Below are 20,485 nucleotides of genomic sequence, written 5' to 3'. Positions count from 1 at the left end.
TCCGACCCCCTCCTCTACCCGATCCGCGGGCAGACCGTCCTCGTGCGCAACGCCTCGCACGGCAACTTCAGCCTGTCGGGCACGGATGCGAGGGGACGAGAGCGCGTACATGATGGCGCGGGCGGCGGGCGGCGGGACGCTGTTGGGGGGGTGCTCGCAGGTGGGTCGGTGGAGCGGAGAGGTGGATGTGGAGATGGCGGGGAGGATTATGGCGAGGGCTGTGGGGCTGTGTCCTGGGCTAGTAGAGGATGGAGTGGAAGATCTCGATGTAATCAGACATGGCGTTGGTCTTCGCCGGCCAGAAAAGGGGGCGTGCGCTTGGAGAGCGAGGTTGTGGATGGGGTGCGCGTGGTGCATAATTATGGGCATGCGGGCGCGGGGTATCAGTGTTCGTATGGGTGTGCGGAGGTTGCTGTGAAGCTTGTTGATGAGGCGTTGAGGGATTAGATTGAGTAAGGGGGGTCATTACTGTATGGGCAAGGAAAGGTGGTATGCATATGGTACTCGTACAGGTATAATAATGTGTTGTTTGTTGATTTTCAGATGCATGAGTACTAGTATACATGATATGAATGAAGAAAGGATTTATTATATACGGAGTGCGGAGTATGTATATCTCATATTAAAGAATAAACCTGAATTGGCGAGACAGGTATATATAATTCTTCCTCTACTCCGTTACCCCGATTCAAACTCTATCGTACACTTAGTACACAAGGTAAGATTTCCACTTTCTTCTTAGCCCCCACCCCCTTTTCCCCCAACTTTGTTTTCGGAGAAACGAAGCATGATCTTTCCTTCCAAATCAGGAATATCGCACTACTAAAATATATCCCTTCCATTGGCCAAGCTAAATTAGACGTATACTTGACTGTTTGTTTAATGGCATTCATTAAAAATTGCACAAGTCTTATTTCAGCTAGATATTTACATGTATGTATTCTTTTTATGATGGTAAGGAGTACGGGGTATAGCTATGTCGAAACCAGCAAAGCAAACGGGTATATATCCTTATCCTCCCTACTAACTCCGGTTCCTGTCCATAATAGCAATTCTAGATGTGCATCTCAACCATACTGGCAGTGCTTCATATTATATCATAACCATAGCAAACCATCCAAGCAACACCATTCATCACACATCTACTCAGCATCGCCATCCTCAATCCCTGCCCTCTCCCAAACCTCATCCCTCGGCATACCCTCCAAGAACATAGCCTCCAGCGTCAAGAAGCACTCCTTCCTTACCCTCCTCTTCAAAGCCCAGTACTTACTCTCCTTCTCAACCCTCCCACTCTCCTCCTTTGTAACCATCTTCACACCCCCATCTTTGAAACCCTGCACCCTCTCTCTCTTCTCCGCGTTCGACGCTCGGAGATTCGAGACGATGATACTGAGGTCTGCGGTTGTGGGCGCGGAGAGGATATTGGAAAGCTTGCTGGTGAGGACTTTGGTTTTGGTCTTTAGTGGCGGGAGTGTGGTTTCGCGGAGCGTGCTGATCGTTGTATCCATAGCCGTGAGCTCCTCGGGTGTTGCGCTATCGGCAGGATCCTAAGCAATGAGCATCAGGTCAGTCACTTGATTACTTATCACGCTGATTTAATATGCGCAATTAGGGGGAAGGAATTCTGAATGAAGGGGGAACAGACTTGCTTGCACCAGAAAACCCACTGGCCGCCTCTCTTATCACCCGCTTTCTTCTCGCCGTTACTCGCTTTGCCCATGATTGCACCGCTCTGCTCCATTTCCTTGAGCATCTTGTCTGCGACTGTCTTGGTGACCTGCTTGAGGTATTAACGCGTGGTCCTTCCTGGAACCTCGGTAGGACCGTGGATCAAGATAATGGGAGCGGTACTATACGTACCTTGCCGTGCAAATTCGCACTAACCTCCGTAGCACTATACGGTCTATTCTGCTCCCTCAGATACGCCATGATCAACTGCTCAGCCTGGTCCCCCGTAACAGCCTTTACTTTCTCCTTTCCCGCCCCCCCTGCACCTCCACCCCCACCATCCTTCTTACCATCCTTTCCCTCCTTCCTACTAATCTCCCTCTTCATCTTCTCACCACCACCATCTTTCCTCTCCCCCTTACCAGCCCTCTCAATCTTCTCAATCTTCTCAGCCTTAGCCTTCGTCACTTTCAGCTGCTTATCAGCCTTGCTCTTCTCGACCTTCGACGCTTTGGGCTTGAGCGGTGATAGGGATGAGGCGATACTAGATGTGTCGTCGAGAGCTGGCGTCGTGGCTTTGGGTTTCGGGACTCGGGGTGCCATGGTTGAGATTCGTGAAGATCACTGATGGGAGGTGAATGATTGTTAGGGGCATGAGAGCTTTGAATAAATAGAAGAGATATATCTATGGTGAATGGATAAGATAATCGTACTCGGTGTACCGTGGGTCTGAGGTGTGGTTTAGGAGATGGATGTTGATGTCGAAAAGAGCTTGGTTAGAGGCGACCTGGAAAATAACCGAGACCTACCTCAAGGTCGCTCCTTTTTCGCCAAGTACGCATCGATAAAATCGCAATTGAGAGGGAGTAATTAGAATAAATGAACAAAAAACAAGGACCTTTTTACTTTAATACACCTTATCATATGTGGATTATTTTCTCTGGTATCATATCCACACTGTTTCTGCACAAAACATATGCACTCATCTATAGTAAAATGAAATTGGTAAAGGTCAAACGCCATGCCTATGCTCGCTCAATTCAAATGCTCTCTTTTTAAATCATAGTAATCGCTCCCAAATGCAACATAATAACCCATGTCCTATGAGACAACCATATATTATTTTAAACTTGGCGCGCTCACATGACAACCTATTCATACTCGTTAGTTTGAAGATTAACACATAATGAGGTAAACTTACGCATCCTTCCTCGGACTTCGCGGCTGGAATACCCATCTCCCCGAAAGTTGCGGGGCCTTTCTTTGCAGCGCTTGAGGATGTCGATGGTGCAGTAGAGGGTGCGGTGGAGGGTGCTGCGGACGGGGGTCGAGAATTCGGATGCCCTTGAGGAGACATGGGCTGTTGTGATGGACGCTGAGAGGCACGACTCTGGGCTGGGCTGTGTATCGACTCGAATCTCTCAGAATGAGCGGGACTCTGCAACGGAGTTTGATTCTGTGTCGGTGTCATCGAACTTTGTCGAACTGGTCGACTTGCATTATTCGCAATTGGGTCTCGCCGTTGAGCAGCAGGGTCCGTTGGCATCGCGGATTCTCGGGTGTATTTGTATGGCTGTTGAGGCACCGACTGTCTGGAAGGATCCTGTCCATATCCTTGGGGTTGTGCAGGCGGAGGTCTGTTCATGTTGACAGGTGGAACCTTCTGAAGCCTGTTCGAACTCTGCTCGAAATTGACAGGCCCACCAGCATCGATTGGAGGCAATTTCGGAGGTAAACCTGGAGAAGGTTGACGATAACCCGTGGGCGCTTGAGGATCCCAGCCGGCCGAAACAACGTGCCCTCTATCGGCCGGGTTGCTTCCTCGACCTCCTGGAACATGCATATTTCCCATACTCGTGGAAGGTCGCATTGGATCTTGTGGCCTGCCTCCATGCTGTCCTGGATCTAAACTCGTATTGGCGTGGTTCAAAGGCCTGATTCCAAACGCGGAGGTAGGCCTGTCTGCTTGTGGACCGCCTCGTGAATGTGGGCGTAACCCTTGGCCTTGACCTGGACCCGGACCATTGGCAAGCCTAGGGGGGTGCATCATATCATCCTCAGGATATGGGGCAACAGAAATAGGCCTCTGTGGGGGACGGTTGTTTTGCAAAGGGCGTGTTTCCCCAGTTCCGGAGTATGAAGATCTAGGATCTGGCATATCAAGTACATTGTCTGCTATACTCGGCATGGGGTCGAGCCGTTTTGCTAAACCAGGCGGTCTCCCTCCTCGCTGTGAACCACGTGTTGATTTGATACGATTAATTCCAATCTTCTCATGATCGCTTCTCGAGAAGGTGTTGTTCTTCTTGATACTGTCGATTCTCCCAAGTGCATCTTTATTCCCGTGTTGGGACGCCTTGTTGTACCAACTTTCCGACTCGCGTAGGTCCATGGGTACATAAATCCCGATTTCGTAAAAGTAGCCCAACGCAAACTCGGCCGTAGCCATACCCGTTGCAGCCGCCCTCTTGGCGTATGTGAAGGCCAGTTCTTCATTCTTCTCAAACACATCTTCATATCCACAGAGAAACCATTTACTGATCGCCATGTCCGCCTCAGCTTCTCCTTGCCGAGCTGCAAGCGCATTGTAATGCAAAGACAAGGTGGGCTCGAATTCACAACCCAGTTGACATAGTTCGTATGCTTGGGCCATTTTAAGCTGTGCTTTTCCAAATCCAAGATATGCCGCCTTCTCGATGAATAGCTTTGCATCGTTTAGATCGTACGGGAGAAACTGTTCCGGAATATTGATATTTGGTAATTCCTTAGCCAGAAGCATGCCGTAGACGTAGGCTCCTTGAGGGGCATTCTCATCGGCCGTATCTGCAGAGAAGCGTACGAGATCTACACCTGCCTGGAAGTTTTGCGGCATACCGTGTTGGCCTAACAAAGTCATCATCCCCAATCTGTAATTTGAGGCCGAATCCCCCATTGCAACCCCCCTCTTGTAATGATCTACAGCTTTCGCAAAGTCGCTTGAATTCTCGTATTGCATTCCTATCCGGTATTCAGCTCGTGCGTAACCCTTCTCCGCAGCTCTCCTATACCCTAGAAAGGCCTCTTTCTTATCCACCCGGTATCCAAACTTTCCAAACTCGAGCCACATCCCCTTCATGAATTCTGCCTTTGGGTGGTGCTGTTCTGCGAGAAATATGACAATATTGGTGGCGTCTTTTCTTAAAGAATGCTCGATTTTGGGAGTTATTGACCTGGGGGTTTGCCCTTCTGTCTCCAGTTTTATGGAGTATGTTTTCGCTGTCTCGACCCACGCAAGAGCGTCTTGTGCCCATGCTAATTGCATCTCCGGATCGGTGGTTTTGAGAACCAAAGGTCTTGCTCTCTCCAGGACTTCTTCCTTCTCGTCATCGGAAAGAGGTACATTTGGACCGGCATTGACGGGTTTGGGGAACGGAGAAAACGTGGGGGATTCGGCATTTGGTCGATGGTAACCACCCGGCCTGTCTATATTTTGGTATGCAGACGCATTCGTATGTTCGTAGCTCGCTGTGAAGCTCGGTCCGCTCGGGTATTGTTGTTGTGCGCCATGGTCTTGGTACTGATCGCGGGGTCTAAAATGTTGTTGATCGTAGCTGGGAGACTGCATAGAGGAAACGCTCGACATAGAGCTCATTCGGTGAGCTGGCGGGTTTCGTGATTCAAGCTCGAGATTTGCTAGTCCTTCTTGCATGTTCGACTCGACGTCATTCATCACCCTAAGTGGCCGGATCAGTCACAAAGGCCAAGTCAAACCACCGCAGGGAACTCTTTACCGTTGAGGAGCAGGAGATACAATATCTGGTGCATAATAATCGTCGGCGCCGCCTGGAATAAATGTTGCCCCCAGCGCTGAGGCCGATTGTTATATCCTTTTCCCGACATTTCGTACTGTATATCTTGTACCGGGGTAGACTGTGCCGGCGGGTGCGCATAAGAAGGCGTTTCTGCAAGCGGGTTGTCAGATCTAAGCAATGGAACGCTGGCAGGCGCAAGGGTATATACAGTCAGAGGTAAGAAGTGGGATTACTCAAACTCCTGAGCCTCTCCAGTGCATATGGAACGAGAAATGAGTAAGGAAGATGATTGCGAGGCAGTAAGCGGAAGGATTCCAAGCTATAAACCACGGCTGATTCGCTGTCTAATATCGAACGGAGATTGGGGCTGTGGGGGATGGATGGATGAGGCTACTTGAAGTTTTTGGAATATGGCGCCTGCTCGTCAAGCAGGACAGATTCGCTGATTAATCTCGAACTTACGGATCTGGTATTGATGCCTTGGTCCTTCACGTCTCCCTCCTGCTGTGCCTACTCTTCCTGCTTGTTGACCATTTGTTTGCTGCCAGTTTCGTTGGTCCCGTTGACCGGGGTTGTTGTAGTATGACATCTTCACACCTTCGTATTATACGGGAATTCGTGACAATAAAGAAGGAATGAACGGAGGTACAGTATCAGAAATAGCAAAGTGCAGTTTCAGCAGTTTCAAAGGGTGAAAGACAAGTCAAAGGGTGGAGGGGCGGGCAGTCACGTACAAAGGCGCCTGTGCTTATAGGTAGGTCTTGCGCAGCATCATGGTGTCAGACGCAGTGAATAAGAAAGAGGCTTGACAAGAGCTTTCTCTTCCACATTTGCTATGGATGATGAATAAGATGGATAATAATTCGGGTGGATTTATTGTTCCCCATACCAATAAAAATTATATTAATTACATTACATTAAATTTGGCCAAGTCCCTGCTGGTCCATGTCATTATGATGATTTGGCCTCCTTGTCATCCGTACCAGAGTCTGTATCCACATAGCATTGTTTATTGTTGGCGTATTGCTACCCCGCCAAGCACATAAAAGAGGAGGGGCGGGGCTTCGGATGCGGAATGGTAACATGGCATGGCCTCCCTCCCTACTTGGCATAAGTTGGTACAATCACCATCTCACTACTGTATAAACAAGGAGAATAGTCTGAAAGGCCAGGAAGCAAGATAATTCTACTTGCAACCTTTTCAACGTTTCTTCTCTCTTGCAACAAGCGACACGCCACCATGTGTTTCTTCTACAGTAATTCAAGCTTTTTGATCTCCCGGGAGTGGGGTTTTAGATCCAAGTTAGGCATCATTAATATCGGCATTTCCCGCCCAACCAAGCCGCCGGAGATTTGACGTCTGCATCTGTACCGGAACTAGTATAGAGGCGAAGAATAGACGCGTATGTAGAAGTACGAGCCACCAGAGCCCTTGCTGTATCATAAAAATAAAGTTGATACCATTGACATTGACAAAGGGAGACGGTTAAGGGGCTGTACGGAGGTACATGTGAAACTAAACAAGTGCAAGGCTGAACCATCAGCCGTGAAGGCTTTAATTTCCCATTGCTAAGCCAAGTCTGTTGTCAAGGCAATCCACGCTTTCTGCTGCGCGTGGAGGCCATGCTGTGTTGATTGACAACGCGTCTATTCATCCAACAATCTGCAGTAGCTGCATCGTCTTGTGTCAAAGGAAAAGCTAAAACCTAGACTGCGGCTATAGCTGTAGCTGCCATCTATTTTGGGACCATGGACAAGGCTGCAGAAGAGACCGAAGGTCTTCAAGATCATGTGACTATTCACAAGATCGACTTCCACCACCCCTATACGCCCTACGATATCCAGGAGACATTCATGAGCACCGTTTATCAAGTTCTAGAGGATGGAAAAGTCGGTATCCTTGAGTCGCCGACTGGAACGGTAAGTTTAATCTCCCACACGTGATCCATGATTCAAGTCTCATCTCTCCACCCGTCATCTTTGCGTTATATACTCATTCTAGGACAGGGCAAATCGCTAAGTCTAATTTGCGGTTCTCTGACTTGGCTACGCGATCACAAACGCAAAACCTTCGAGGAAGGCCTCGATTGGGGTCCAAATGGTAAAATCTTTTGATGCGTTTTTCAAAGTCACATTCTAATCAACCATAGACTCAAATAGTCCACAATGGCTCATCGAGCAGACCAAAGCCAGTAAACGCCGCGAGATGCTTCGTTCACGAGAAGATATGGAAGCCAGGCTAGCCAAGATTCGACTCAAAGAAAAGGCACAGAGGGATAGGTATCTTAAAGGAGATCATAAAGTCAAGAAGAGGAAGACCGATGCTGAAACCTCTGGAAAAGATGGCGATGAAGAGAAATTTGTTCTAGATGATTATGACAGTGATGAAGAACAACACAGTACTAAAGATGAAGGCAGCTTGTATTCCGCGAAAACCCTGGAGTTGATGGAACAGCTTGGTATGGGATCTATTGCAAAAGAAGAGGAAGAGGAAGTGGAAGAAGAAACAAAGGTCAGCAAGCCAATACCGTCACATGGCTTGATCTGACGTGTTGCAGATCTTCTACTGCTCGCGAACACATTCCCAGCTCACTCAGTTCATCAACGAGCTACGCCGTGTGAACTTCCCACCTGCATTTCCAGAGGAGAAACCCAGCAAAGAACCGCAAATCGAAGACCTCAAGCACCTAACTCTCGGTTCGCGCAAGAACCTCTGCATCAACCCCAAAGTCAACAAACTCGGCTCAGTGGCAGCAATCAACGAGCGCTGCTCCGAGCTTCAGCAGTCCAGTACTGCCAAAGAGCATAAATGCGTCTTCTTACCAAACAAGGAGAACCAACCTTTGGTCAATACGTTCCGCGATCATGCCCTCGCGACACTTCGAGATATTGAGGATCTGGGAGCACTTGGTAAGGAGATTGGTGTTTGTCCTTACTATGCGTCAAGAGCTGCTATCAAACCGGCCGAGATAGTCACATTACCATATCCGCTTCTGCTTCAGAAGAGCGCAAGAGAAGCTCTAGGGATCAGCTTGAAGGGCCACGTAGTGATCATTGACGAAGCTCATAACTTGATGGATGCCATTTCAAGCATCCATGGAGTGGAGATCAGTCTGAAACAATTGAAGGCGGCCAGAGCACAATTAGGAGTGTATCTGCAGAAGTTTCGAAATCGCTTAAAGGGCAAAAATCGCGTCTATATTGCTCAAGTAGTGAGAGTAATTGATTCTCTTGCTGGGTACCTGGAAGGACGATTGGCGCTTCCGGTATGTTTCTTCGTCTTACAGCTTTGAAGGGAAATTTTTAATCTTGAGAATAGCAAGCAGATGGCATTGTCTTAGAGAAAGAGCTCCTGGCTGGAAAAGGAGTTGATCAAATCAACCTCTTCAAACTAATTCGATACCTTCAAGAAAGTAAGCTGGCACGAAAAGTCGAAGGCTACGCTACTCACACGGCAGATACCTCGACCTCCGTCTCTGCCCAAAACAACAAGAAGAACATCTCATCTCAACCCAAACCCAAACCCGACTCCACAACCCCAGTCCTCCACCACATAACCTCCCTCCTCTCCGTGCTCACCCACCCCTCCAAAGAAGGCCAACTATTCTTCAGCAAACCCACCTCTTCCCCCGCCACGCAAGAACCCATATCCATAAGCCTCAAATACCAACTCCTCGACCCCTCCCCCCACTTCCACGACATTGTCTCCTCAGCCCGCGCCGTAATCCTAGCCGGCGGCACCATGTCCCCCATGCACGACTACACCACCCACCTATTCCCCTACCTCCCCCCCTCCTCCCTCACCACCCTCTCCAGCGGCCACGTCATCCCCCGCCAGAACCTAATCGCCTGGAACCTGTCCCGCGGGCCTTCAGGCCAAGCCCTCGAATTCACATTCAAGAACCGCGGCAACACGCAAATGGTAGACGATCTCGGCCGCGCCCTGCTAAACCTCTGCACCGTCGTCCCAGACGGCATAGTCGTCTTTTTCCCCTCCTACAATTACCTCGCCTCCATCATCGCTCAATGGTCTAAACCCCCATCCACACCCCCTTCCACATCATCCTCCACACCCACTCTTCACACCCCAGAACCCAACAAATCTCAAACTCAAACCCTCTACGCGCGACTCGCCGCCAAAAAACCAATCTTCACAGAATCCAAAGACCGCCCCGTCGAAGAAACCCTCACCGCCTACACGCAAAGCATCGATACCAACCACGGCGGGCTCCTACTAAGTGTCGTGGGCGGAAAAATGAGCGAAGGGATAAACTTCAGCGACCGTCTAGGCCGGCTCGTCGTTATCGTCGGGCTGCCCTTCCCCAACATCATGAGCGCCGAGTGGAAAGCTAAGATGGCCTATGTCGAGTCCTCTACCATTGCACAACTGGAACTAGAAAATCACGAAAATCAAGAAAATCAACAAGCTCAAAAAGGTGTAGAAACAGCCAAAGCCAAAAAGAACATGACCCGCAACGAAATACACAACGTCGCCAAGGCTCAAGGCCGAGAACTCTACGAGAATGCATGCATGCGCGCCGTGAACCAGTCCATAGGCCGCGCGATCCGGCACCGTGGCGATTACGCTACCATCGTGATGGTTGATGCCCGGTTCGAGGGAGAGCGGATCCGAGGGAAGTTGCCCGGGTGGATTAGGGAGGGGCTGGTGGATGATGCGGGGAGTAAGAGTTTTGGGACGTTGATGGGGCGGTTGGGGGGTTTTTTTGCCGAGAAGAAGAGGGGGGTTTGAGTGAGGAGGGAGGGGTTGTTTAATGGGATGGATGGGCTGTTATGTTATATAGAATGTGTGCTGTAAAAAGGTGCCCTCGTTTTCACGCAGTATAGGTTCTATGGCTGTTTTTCATGTCGATTGTTGAGATGTGGTTATTACTGATGGGCTTATAATCTTTTCTGCAACACCTGAATGTCTTGGACCCGTGACATATTTTGACTGGAAAGAGAAAGGACCGGGAAATATGGTATTGTTGTAGCAACATTATAATCTATACTTCAGCTAGAATCTAGCAACACCATGCACTATATCACCAACCCCTAAACCACATTGCAAATTCCATAAATTCCATTCCGTCAGAAACCAAGCAATTCTATACTCTCAAATCCAGAGTCTAAATGACGTACTACTCACACATCAGTATTTCCACTCACGCCAGTCCATCCGAAGAGGAAATACATACCGGGATGAACAAATAAGGAACCATCTTTTCATATTCCGTCCAACTATCTCCATACTTCACCCTGCAACGTTGGATATCCCTATACGCGCGGTGCAGGATCATAACCGTAAAGAACACCGGGTAGAACCACGGGAACGGGCTCTCGAATCCGGTAATGGCGCCCCAGGCAAGCGCGAAATACGCATCGCAGGTATAGTGGAGCTTGCGAGCATATTTGTACCAGCCATCGACGAGAATCTTGTCTCCAGATGGGGTGGTGATCGTGCGGGGCTTCGTAAGTGTCTGCCACGGAAGTTGCGGGAAGGTATTCCTCACGACCAGTTGCCCGCGCTCTTGTTGCCTGAAACGGTTCTTCTGGCTATTGGTCGAGTCCCAGACCCAGTATACGAAGAGGTAGGATGTGAAGAGGAAGATGAGAACGGGGGTGCGGAAGGCCGGAATCGACCATTCGGTTGCTATCGCTAGGTTGTTGGCAAAGTAGAGCGTGCAGTGGCAGTAGCTAAGGGGAACACCGGCGAGGTTCCAGAAGATGAGCATGAAGCCCCATTTTTCGTAGTAGATGTCCCTTTGCTGGGTCAGACTTGGATAGGAATGGGTTTAGGAAAGGGAGACGAACCATGTAGTCAAGATGCACTCTTCGCCCTTGGCACATGCGTTGGTATATATGAAGTGAGCCATGACCAGGAACATGAGTTCAGCAGAGACGTAACCGTAGTCCTCATACTGCTTTGCAGCTGTAGCACATGTTATGCCAAAGAGAATGAACCAAGGCATGCGGACCATGAAAAACATCTTGAAATCCAAAGTGCCAATCCTGGGATTCAGTTCCGAGCCCATGAAGAAGTCATACATGAAATAGCCTGTCATTCTGTGCTGCACGCCGCGGAACCAAGCAGACGTATAAGCCGCAACGGCTACGAGAAAGCCTGAGATAATGGCAACTGACAATATGGGTCCGAATTCGTCAATGACAGTGTAGAGCGGGAAGATGTCTGTGAAATGCAGTGCGGCAGCTCCTAAGATGGTGATGTAGAATGACCAGACCGCACTACAATGGTACTCGAGTTGCTTTCCCCCTTCGTGATCTAGTGGCTTTCCGTAGCCCTGGACACCAGGAAGATAGCAGTAGAATGCAGCCTCAGTGATGAAGAATGTCCAGTAGATGGCCCAGGCCTTTGTGCTCGGGAAGGCGTGTTCGTACACCAGATTTGCGAGATGTCTAACAAAGCTCCCGAAAGACTCCGTAGAGGTAGGGACTGGGAATTGACCGTCGTAGAATGTCGCACCGATCCACATGTAGTACATTAGTAAAGGAAAGCCGACTATCATGGTACTGACTCCCAAAGGGCCGCAGAATTCGAAATGACCGGAATGATCCACCTTGGGATCTTCTCCTGGCTTCCAGCCATCTACTGATTTGGCGTTGGAGATGAAGGCTTTGGCAGATGAAGTTGAGAGGCCTCTGACCCGGGTGGTAAAAGAACGAGGGTGGCAGCTCGTTGGGGGAGCGCCTGGTAGAGATTGGATACCGAACTCAGGCATATTGATTTGCATACAGTGTTCAGCGAATGAAGATGGGGATGTAGGAAGAATGCGTTGGTTTAATAGGAGAAGGAGGTGGTTGAAATTATTGAGACGAGTGGCTTGACGTCCAAGAACGAGCGGGGACCTATATACATATAATAAGTGAATGAAAAGGAAATCCTATTTAATTGTGAATTCCAGCTAAATATTGATTGGAATATATCGAAATGGGCCCTAATTTGACACTTGACGTATGGATTTAGACTCGCCGGTCCACGCGCAATCCGCGGGATGCGGCTTACCCCTTTTTGTGTTATGCTATGGAAAACAGTCGCCATCGCCATTTCAACCGTACAGTACCCGTTTTTCTTTGTCCGGCCAACACGAACTTTGTCCGCGTTCCGCGCGCTTCACGGCCGCGCTTCGAGCTATAGTGCAAAACAAACTCCGAACTTCCCTTCTTCAACATTATTCAGCCCCTATTCTTATTCTTATTACGGCATGCAAATCAATGTGAGCATTCTACTTCGAAACTCTACTCTGATCCACGAGCCAATTAAAATGGATATGTCGGGAAAGAGTCACTCTACAGAAAAGGCCAAGGCGAACAGGCTCGGCAAACATGGCAGGAGCGAGACTTCACTTCTTCCTAAATCGGTATGGACGTATAGATCTGATCAATTAATGAATCCGGGGGCTGATATATCGCGTGTCTGTCACTTTAGTGTGGTAATTGTAGGATCAGAAAGGTCTCTCAAGCTTGTCTTGTGCTGTGCTGGACGGGCCCTTTCGTCTAACCTTCCCTAGATTCGATGTGACAAGAACTCCCCATGTTCAAGCTGTCAAATAGCAAAATTATCATGCGGGACTACGACAACAGTAGGAAGGACCGAGCCCCAGTTTAATGCTACTCCAGAAACAAACCTGTTAGCACAATAGTACTCGAAGTACACACAGCTTTTGACATCATCTAGTGAGCAACGGGATCTCAGCCTCATCCAAGAGAGCGTTCTTGAGATCAAAGAGCGTCTCGAAAGACTCGAGAAGAGTCAACAAGCTCCGAAGCACCCCTTCGACGTTTGCGTTGTAACCGCTGAACGCAATGCTGCGTCGGCCCCGAGCACAACTTTTCAGAATGAACCTTCCTTCCTACAGCAGTCCGCACAAGCCTCTCTTTCTGCAGAAATATCAGCTGAAGAAGCCAAAACTGGTGATTCTAGCCGGGAAATACAGTATTCATTAGCATCCTTGAAGTCACTTCTCCAAGGAGCCTATCTGCCTTCGTCGATCAACGATCTGTATTTTCCTTGCTCAACCGCTCGAGCACCAGTTGAGGATATCGAACTTCCCCCAATGTCACTTGTTGTTGCTGCATTAAGGAAAGCAACAGGTCTGTAATGAATGTGCGAGACTAATAGGCTTTGGCTGACACCTCAAAAGTGAAACTACCTCCAGTGATCTTACACAATGGCTTCAGAGACCATATGATGCTCGAGAATTTATGCAAGAAGGTATACTTTCCAGCAAGACCAAGTTCAAAGGGTGAGGTTACTCTCATGAATGGTCTTTTATTCTACCTTCTAGATGCGTACGGCCAAGAGGACCAAGCAGCTCTCTCAAGTTCTGATTGTGCAACCTACGCCAAGCTGTGCGAAAAGAATTTCTGCGACGGTATCCAGGACTATGAATGCTTGGTCACACCCACTTTGGAGAATATTCAGTGTCTGATGATGGGTGTATGTATTCCTGCCTTCTATCTCCACCTCCAGTGCTTATCTAAAGCTTCTTTAAATAGGCCATGAAAGCGCAAGGAGATGCTCGACCTTCTCTATGTTGGACTCTCGTCTCCACAGGCGCGCGATTGTGCCAAAGTTTAGGTTACCACCGAGAATCCGAAGTAGCACGTGGCCCGCCTGACCTCGCAGATGCGAAACGACACGTTTTCTGGATGCTATACATGATAGACAAGGTCATGTCTCTCAATCTTGGACGAGCCTCGAGCTTTCCAGACTACGATATCGATGTGGAAGTTTTCTCGCCAAACCCCAACCCGAGATTCTGGGCCTGGGATAAGGTATTGATGGCATTCATCGAACTTTGTAAGCTTCAAGGTCAGATGTACGATGAACTCTACTCGGCTAGAGCTCGATGCCAGCCGCCAGAAATGAGATCGCGATTGATCCAAGAACGTTCTGCGAGTCTATTTGCTTGGCACGTTAGCTTAAAAAAGGTACCAGCTTTCATCAAAGATGTACGTCGAAATCAAATGTCTGACTTTAATAGATCGATACACAACATGCACAAGACCAAAACGACTTGAACCTCCTCATCAGCTGGTCGGATTTTTTCTACTACTACATATTAACACTTTTATACGGAGCCAAAACATCCCAAGAAGCTGCGACGCATATTAGTTCCCAGCGGTATAAAGCTGCGAGTCTAGGATTGCAATGCCACGTACAGAATTATGCAAAGCTGTCTTCAACCGAAGTACCCAGCATGCGCGTCTATTCCGGCTGGTAAGTTCTCCTTTCCCCCAGCCACAGACAGACAGACAGATATTTAAACCCATTGCGTGCCGCAGGATATTACTATTCTCCTCCTTCGCGCCTTTCCTCGTCGTCTTCACTCACTCCATAGCCTCGCACAGCCAAGCCGACGTCGACCTCCTACGCCAAGTCCTACGGACCCTCGAAGCAGGCCGCAGCATATCCGCAGCTACTAACCGCTTGTACGAAATGTGTAAAGTATTCCTGAGATTCGCTACGGCTTTTGTGCATTCCAGGCAGGATTGTTTCGGCTCGTATAACCCAGAAGAAGATTCTTTTACGTTTCCAATGGAAGCTAACACTAATAATGTCTATAATTTGGCCTCCTCGGAGTTTAGTCCCAGTGGAAGCGGGGACTTTGAGACTATGCAGGAGAATCTGGTGCCTATGTCTGCGTTCTTGGAGACGTATTTAGGGCAGAATATGAATGGGCTTTGGAATATGGATTTTTCTTGAGAGGATTGTATTTGAGATACTTGCTTCTAGGGGTGTGAAATCCTCGGAAATGGACCTACTGAGCTCGGGTAGGCTCGGTGTTATGTATGAATGTACAGTGTAGATGGCATTCCTGCCTCGGAGTAAAGAGTCCTTCCTCTGGCAGCAATTCTTCAAGACTGGGTTTCATTTCATGCTAAACAAATGATAATACAGTGCATGCAAGCAGGCTTAAGCACCTTTTACCCAAACCCCAGTCCTCCATTGACCATGCATGCATATCATACTCCATACCTATCTCGGAATCCTACTTACTTGACCATCACATCACATCACCACGCGGTGTAGTATAATACTTATATAAATTGTCGACTCCTCATCTCATCCCACCGTTATCATATCGCTGCGTGGCAATGGCATATTGTAATTACAGATAGCTACCTCGCAGAACTCCCATCTAAAGCAATGCAATATACGCCACTATTGTATTCTTGTAATGGATACGGTAAGGAGTATCCAACCATCTTATCCCTATCCAAAATATGCCACGCGCGCCTTCCCTTCCCTTTCCATGCCATGCCAACCCAAAACGCTACTGATACTGATACTCAACGCTCAAAAGTAATCTTACCAGTCCTTTGTAAATAAACACAAAAAAAAACAAAAATATGCTCGTAACCCACTCCCCATCAATTTCCATTTCCCAATCCAAACGCCCAATCCCAAATCCGACACCCTTTTGAAAATCCCGCAGTCCATGAATAGGTACGTACCGTACGTAATACACCAATACCATACCGTACCTCAGACAGCCAAGAACTTAGCCGCCAGCTTCTCCACCGCAGCCCCCTGGCTATTACTCGCCTTCTTCAGCAAGCTCGCGCGCTCCCTCTCATACGCCTCTTTCTGCATCGCCTGTCGCTGCTGCTGTGGGCTAAGCGTGTAAAGCGGCTGTCCCATTCCCATTCCCTGTCCCGGATTCGTTGCCCCGTTATGGTTATTATTCCTTTGAGAGATACCCGAACCCGGAGAAGCAAAACTAGCCGGGTTGAATGGCGACTGCGGTTGTGATTGCGAGGTTGTGCTTTCGTCTGTAGGCGTATTTCTAGCGCTGGAGCTGGAGCTGGAGCTGGAGCTCGAGGGAGCGTAGGTGTAGACGCCGCGCGTTACGGCTGCGGCTAGCATTTCTGGCGTGGGCGCTGCGTGGCCCATGTTGTCGCGGCGGATGGTCATGGAGGGGAGGCGGAGCTGGAACTATGTTTCGTTGTAAGTAAGTAATTTAGCAGAGGTAAGAAAGGAAGGAAGAACGGAAGGAGAAATAAGGGGGAGATAATTAAGACAGACGTACGCCACTGAGGACTTTCGCATGGCTCAAGCCTATAACTTCGCCGATAAAGACTAAACGGCCCTTGACCCACGCGCGCTGCAGATCCGTGATGGAGTCCGTAGCGCTGATAGAGAAGAGCGGCCATATAGCGAAGAAGGCAGCGGCGCCGCTGGGGCTGACGAAGTTCTTAGGGCGGGCAGCGCCGTTGGGTTGTTCGCCAGCTGGCGAATCGCCTCCTCCGTGGCCGACGCGCCAGCCGAGGAAAAACGGTATCGATGCAATGGTTTCGGTGATCAGGTCGTGGCATAGCCGTGACTCGGTGCTGTACTCAGGAGCAGTGCGGTAATCTAGAGGCGAGCGGATCCATGCTGCACAGCGGACAATCGTGCCTGATATGTAGAGTCGTAATATACGTGTGTGGTTCCTGCCACAGCGAATTAGCATGGTGAAAAGTCAAGTGCTTGAAGAGAGCCTAGGAGTTGTCTCGGAAGATGGTATATGGGCTCCTGGAAAGGCTCCTAGCTCCATAGACGACCGCAACTTTTTGGTATGAGAATAAGCTTACCACATAGTGGCTATCCGGATATCTTGGTATACATCAACCTTTCCGGGACAGACTTCCGCTTTGGTGATATCACCTCCTGGGATTTGGTCGACCCATGCTATGGACTTCGGTTTCAGGTATTCTGGCAACAGTGATTCCCATTGCAAATACTGTTTTTCCATGACCCGAGCTCTGCGAATGAACTCGGTGGCTTTCTGGAAGTATTCTGGCGTCCGGGGCCAGTCCGCAAGTGCGGCGTGGATTTCAGACCTTAATGTTGCTACTGCGATGTTAAGTCTTACTATAAAGTCCTCGCCTGGTGAGTCGGTACACCACCAGTCGGCTCCTCCTGCTGGCACTTTTGAGGCGGTCATGCAGTTGACGGTCTGGTTTATTTTTATTTTTAGCGGAGTGTCACATTGAAAATGGGGTCATGTGAAACTTTACCATTTGGTTCCTTACTACCCGAAACATACTTTGCCCAATTTTCGTTCGTAATTGCTTCTTACCCCGCATTCTGACGACCTGTACTGCGCCGTCGACATGCGAGTACCATGCTTGAGCATTGTTACTTTGCGCCAAAACCGTCTGGTATTGTATCAGTATATTATTCAGCCGATCCACAGATCTACGAACCTCAAAAAAGCCCAACATTAGAATTGAAGCTAGTGTCTGGTCGGTTTTCTGATGAGCTGGGTTCTGGAGTGCTAAGTTTGTAGCCTTCAGAGCTTTTGCATATTGTCCCATAGCTTTGGGCAGCAGCCCTCGTCCTCTTGAATTGGGTCTATTCGCTAGAGCCGCCATTGCAACAGCTTCAAAAGCAACTGATAATGTAGAGTTCGGTCCCGCTATTTTCATCAAAGGCTCGAGATAATCGAAATGTCCTGGCCCTGTCCCAGCCCCTCTATCTGAAAGGGGTATGATGAAATTAGTTACGAAGAAGCAGGGCGCTTGTTGTTCAATAGGAACCGAGAGTGCGAGTGCTTGTGATGTTGAAAGCATCATTGCCAGCCTTGAAGAGGAGGTATCCTGCATGTTGCTATCATCTCTAAGACTATTGGCAAGATCGGCTTGATTGTCGAGTATACCCTGCCTCTTGATGTGTAATGTTTTTCTGGCCCTTTTCTCCGTGGCTTGCGTCTCATTGCGAAAGACTAGATCGAATTCGTCTTTGTACCCAGGACATTGGCGCCTTGATTTTTGGCATTGCGAACATGTAGGTTTTGTTTCGTCGCACTATACAACCAAAATCAGTAGACGAACTAGAGGGCTGTTCGAAAAAGCCCCTCAGCATATCGCGTACCTTAATTCTTCTTGTCCTGCACATCTGACAGCCACGGGATGGCTTCCCGCAGTAGACCATAGTCACAAGAGCACTTAAGCGCGCTAAGTACAAACTACCCGTACTCGTATTTTGGCCAGAAACCAAAAAACCTGATTGAAGCTCAATTGTTGATTGATAGATTTTATGACACCGGCCAATGTTGTAAATGTACCGATGAACTGGACTTGAACTTAGATCAAGTACAGGTTGCAATTCAAACAGTTCCCATATCAATCTCCGATTGAACTAAGGAAACAACCGTAGCTACTATGGAAGCTCTGCTGGGTTCGTCCTGGGTTCGCGCGGGTGATCGACTAATAGCGCGGATTTGGATGGTGTAGCACTGTTGGTAAGACGTCTAATAGAGAAACGCTTGTCGCAGAGAGAGAGAGAGAGTAAACTCCGAGTGATAAGAAGAACCGGTAGAAAATTGGGATGGTGTACTTGTATATGGGGACTAAGAAGCTTTATCTGGGGGATTGCGGCTTGCTTCCCTCGATCTTTTGACCCCAGCGATATCCAATTGGTCCTGTCCCAGTCATTGATCATCGAGCCAGTGTGAACCTTGCAACAGAGCTCGCAAGGCCAAAGGCATCAAAAACAGGGATCTGCGCGGGTCTGCGAAGGCTTAAAATGTTGCAGACTTTGGCAATGAATACGCTTGGACCCCTTTTTTGAATTAGATCTGCACAACTGCGTGCCGCGAAGTCGAGCCGGAATTTAGGGGGTTTACGAAGTAAGTACGAAGTCTGCAGAATGGTTGTAGATTGTTTGTAGATTTGTAGATGGAGGTGCTTATACATGTAGGGTCCAGGCTAGGGTACTTTGCAGTACCGGTGGTGACAAATTGGCTGTTTCTAGACAAGTCTAATCTCGAACCTGGATCTTAGTACTTACCCCTCATGTTTAGAAAAAATCATACTCTGTACCGGCAGACCCGAAATTCGAAACCCAAACGGCCACTAGAAGAATAGTGTCAATGTGTGCAAGTGTCAAAAAGAAGGCCGCATCCTAGTGCTGCATGTTGCGAGCTTTTTGCTTTCTTTTGTCCGGGACAAGGTGTTGAGCTTCGTGCATCAGCCACCAATTAGTCCCTTAGTTTTGCCTATTACTACACTACAGTAGCAGAACGCGGGATTTCTTGGAGAAGCCCAGCTTATCTCAGGGGTCCGCGGGTCCGGGAACCAAGGAATCAGAGCAAGCCCATCCCAGTGAGGGCCTTTTCAAGAAATCATCTTCCATACGGAAGGGAGTCTGTATCTTTTGCGCCTCTCTGCATTGGACAGACCAGGTGAGTAACTCGCAGTGATTTTGTTGGGGAACCAGGGGTATATGCTTGGAGTGGAGATGAGTGGATACAAAGAAGTTGGGGGGTGGGGTATCTGTCTGTAGCCGCCATATCAGTTTCATCGGCTTGTCAGCTTGTTAGTTTTTGATCTCGATGATCTCCCGGCTGTACAGTACTTTCCGTGGTATGTATGGCTACATTGCAGGAGTCTAGGGCCTCGACAACTCGTTGTCGTGAACTGCATTGCGTTATAGGAGATCTCCATGGAGCTACGGAGTATGGTTCGATTACAGGAACGGGTTTGGCGACCCACTTCAGCCACGACATCTCATTGTAAGCCACATCTTGAATAGTAGCGTTGGCCTAAGAACCATGGCGGGGAATACTGCTTCGCAAATAGAAATAAGAAACTGCACTTTCTGGAAAGAATGTGCTCTAAATTGTAGTGGACTACTTGTGATCGGATCTCAGCAGTCAGCAGTTTCTACGGTACAGAATCCATGGTGGATCTGAATTCTTGGACTCCGTATTCCAATATATAATCAAGCAGGTTGAAAAATTGCATTATTCGGACCTCCATAGCTAAGTACTGTCCTTTGAGATTCTTTACGCTAAGGTACCTACCTGCTTTATATCATATGCATTGGAAAGGGGACTTACTTCGTACAAGTATTGAATAGAGTGCCTCCTGTACAACCAACAGACCAACATTCTGACATCTGCATAGACGCCCCTAAAAAGGCAAGATCAAACGAGAATCAATGCATTCTAATACGAGTTTGACATTTGACATACTATTATTCGCCTTATTACCTCCAGCTATAACCTTTCATATGT

The 20,485-nt window shown here is 48.6% G+C and overlaps 6 protein-coding genes across 6 annotated transcripts; 2 read left to right on the top strand and 4 right to left on the bottom strand.

Annotated features, from left to right (window-relative positions):
- Positions 1-1,142: 1,142 nt before the first annotated feature.
- On the bottom strand, positions 1,143-2,274 carry meu13 (Homologous-pairing protein; the record flags this gene model as incomplete). The annotated part of the gene is made up of 3 exons (XM_031152374.1): positions 1,143-1,550; positions 1,649-1,780; positions 1,864-2,274. The coding sequence occupies 3 exons, from the start codon at positions 2,272-2,274 to the stop codon at positions 1,143-1,145; spliced, it is 951 nt and encodes a 316-aa protein (XP_031002552.1).
- Positions 2,275-2,706: 432 nt separating this feature from the next.
- Positions 2,707-5,359, bottom strand: chr4 (Chitin synthase regulatory factor 4; the record flags this gene model as incomplete). Its single annotated transcript, XM_031152373.1, has 2 exons — positions 2,707-2,772; positions 2,873-5,359. The coding sequence occupies 2 exons, from the start codon at positions 5,357-5,359 to the stop codon at positions 2,707-2,709; spliced, it is 2,553 nt and encodes an 850-aa protein (XP_031002553.1).
- Positions 5,360-7,211: 1,852 nt separating this feature from the next.
- On the top strand, positions 7,212-10,212 carry CHL1 (ATP-dependent DNA helicase; the record flags this gene model as incomplete). Its single annotated transcript, XM_031152372.1, has 5 exons — positions 7,212-7,382; positions 7,470-7,563; positions 7,613-7,974; positions 8,021-8,728; positions 8,782-10,212. 5 exons carry the CDS (start codon positions 7,212-7,214, stop codon positions 10,210-10,212), a joined length of 2,766 nt encoding a protein of 921 aa, XP_031002556.1.
- A 355-nt stretch (positions 10,213-10,567) lies between these two features.
- sts1_0 (Delta(24(24(1)))-sterol reductase) lies at positions 10,568-12,199 on the bottom strand (the record flags this gene model as incomplete). Its single annotated transcript, XM_031152371.1, has 3 exons — positions 10,568-10,588; positions 10,658-11,222; positions 11,274-12,199. 3 exons carry the CDS (start codon positions 12,197-12,199, stop codon positions 10,568-10,570), a joined length of 1,512 nt encoding a protein of 503 aa, XP_031002551.1.
- Positions 12,200-12,742: 543 nt separating this feature from the next.
- On the top strand, positions 12,743-15,186 carry LHYA1_G007441 (putative transcriptional regulatory protein; the record flags this gene model as incomplete). Its single annotated transcript, XM_031152370.1, has 7 exons — positions 12,743-12,838; positions 12,989-13,107; positions 13,156-13,571; positions 13,622-13,917; positions 13,977-14,432; positions 14,465-14,700; positions 14,766-15,186. The coding sequence occupies 7 exons, from the start codon at positions 12,743-12,745 to the stop codon at positions 15,184-15,186; spliced, it is 2,040 nt and encodes a 679-aa protein (XP_031002554.1).
- Positions 15,187-15,969: 783 nt separating this feature from the next.
- On the bottom strand, positions 15,970-18,399 carry WOR2_1 (White-opaque regulator; the record flags this gene model as incomplete). The annotated part of the gene is made up of 6 exons (XM_031152369.1): positions 15,970-16,419; positions 16,514-16,916; positions 17,058-17,422; positions 17,484-17,624; positions 17,673-18,272; positions 18,340-18,399. The coding sequence occupies 6 exons, from the start codon at positions 18,397-18,399 to the stop codon at positions 15,970-15,972; spliced, it is 2,019 nt and encodes a 672-aa protein (XP_031002555.1).
- Between the last annotated feature and the right edge of the window lie 2,086 nt (positions 18,400-20,485).

Source organism: Lachnellula hyalina (genome assembly GCF_007821495.1).
Source record: "Lachnellula hyalina strain CBS 185.66 chromosome Unknown contig00163, whole genome shotgun sequence".
Lineage (NCBI taxonomy): Eukaryota > Fungi > Ascomycota > Leotiomycetes > Helotiales > Lachnaceae > Lachnellula > Lachnellula hyalina.
The sequence above is the reverse complement of the archived record's forward strand: the minus strand, read 5'-3'. Positions and strand labels throughout refer to the sequence as shown.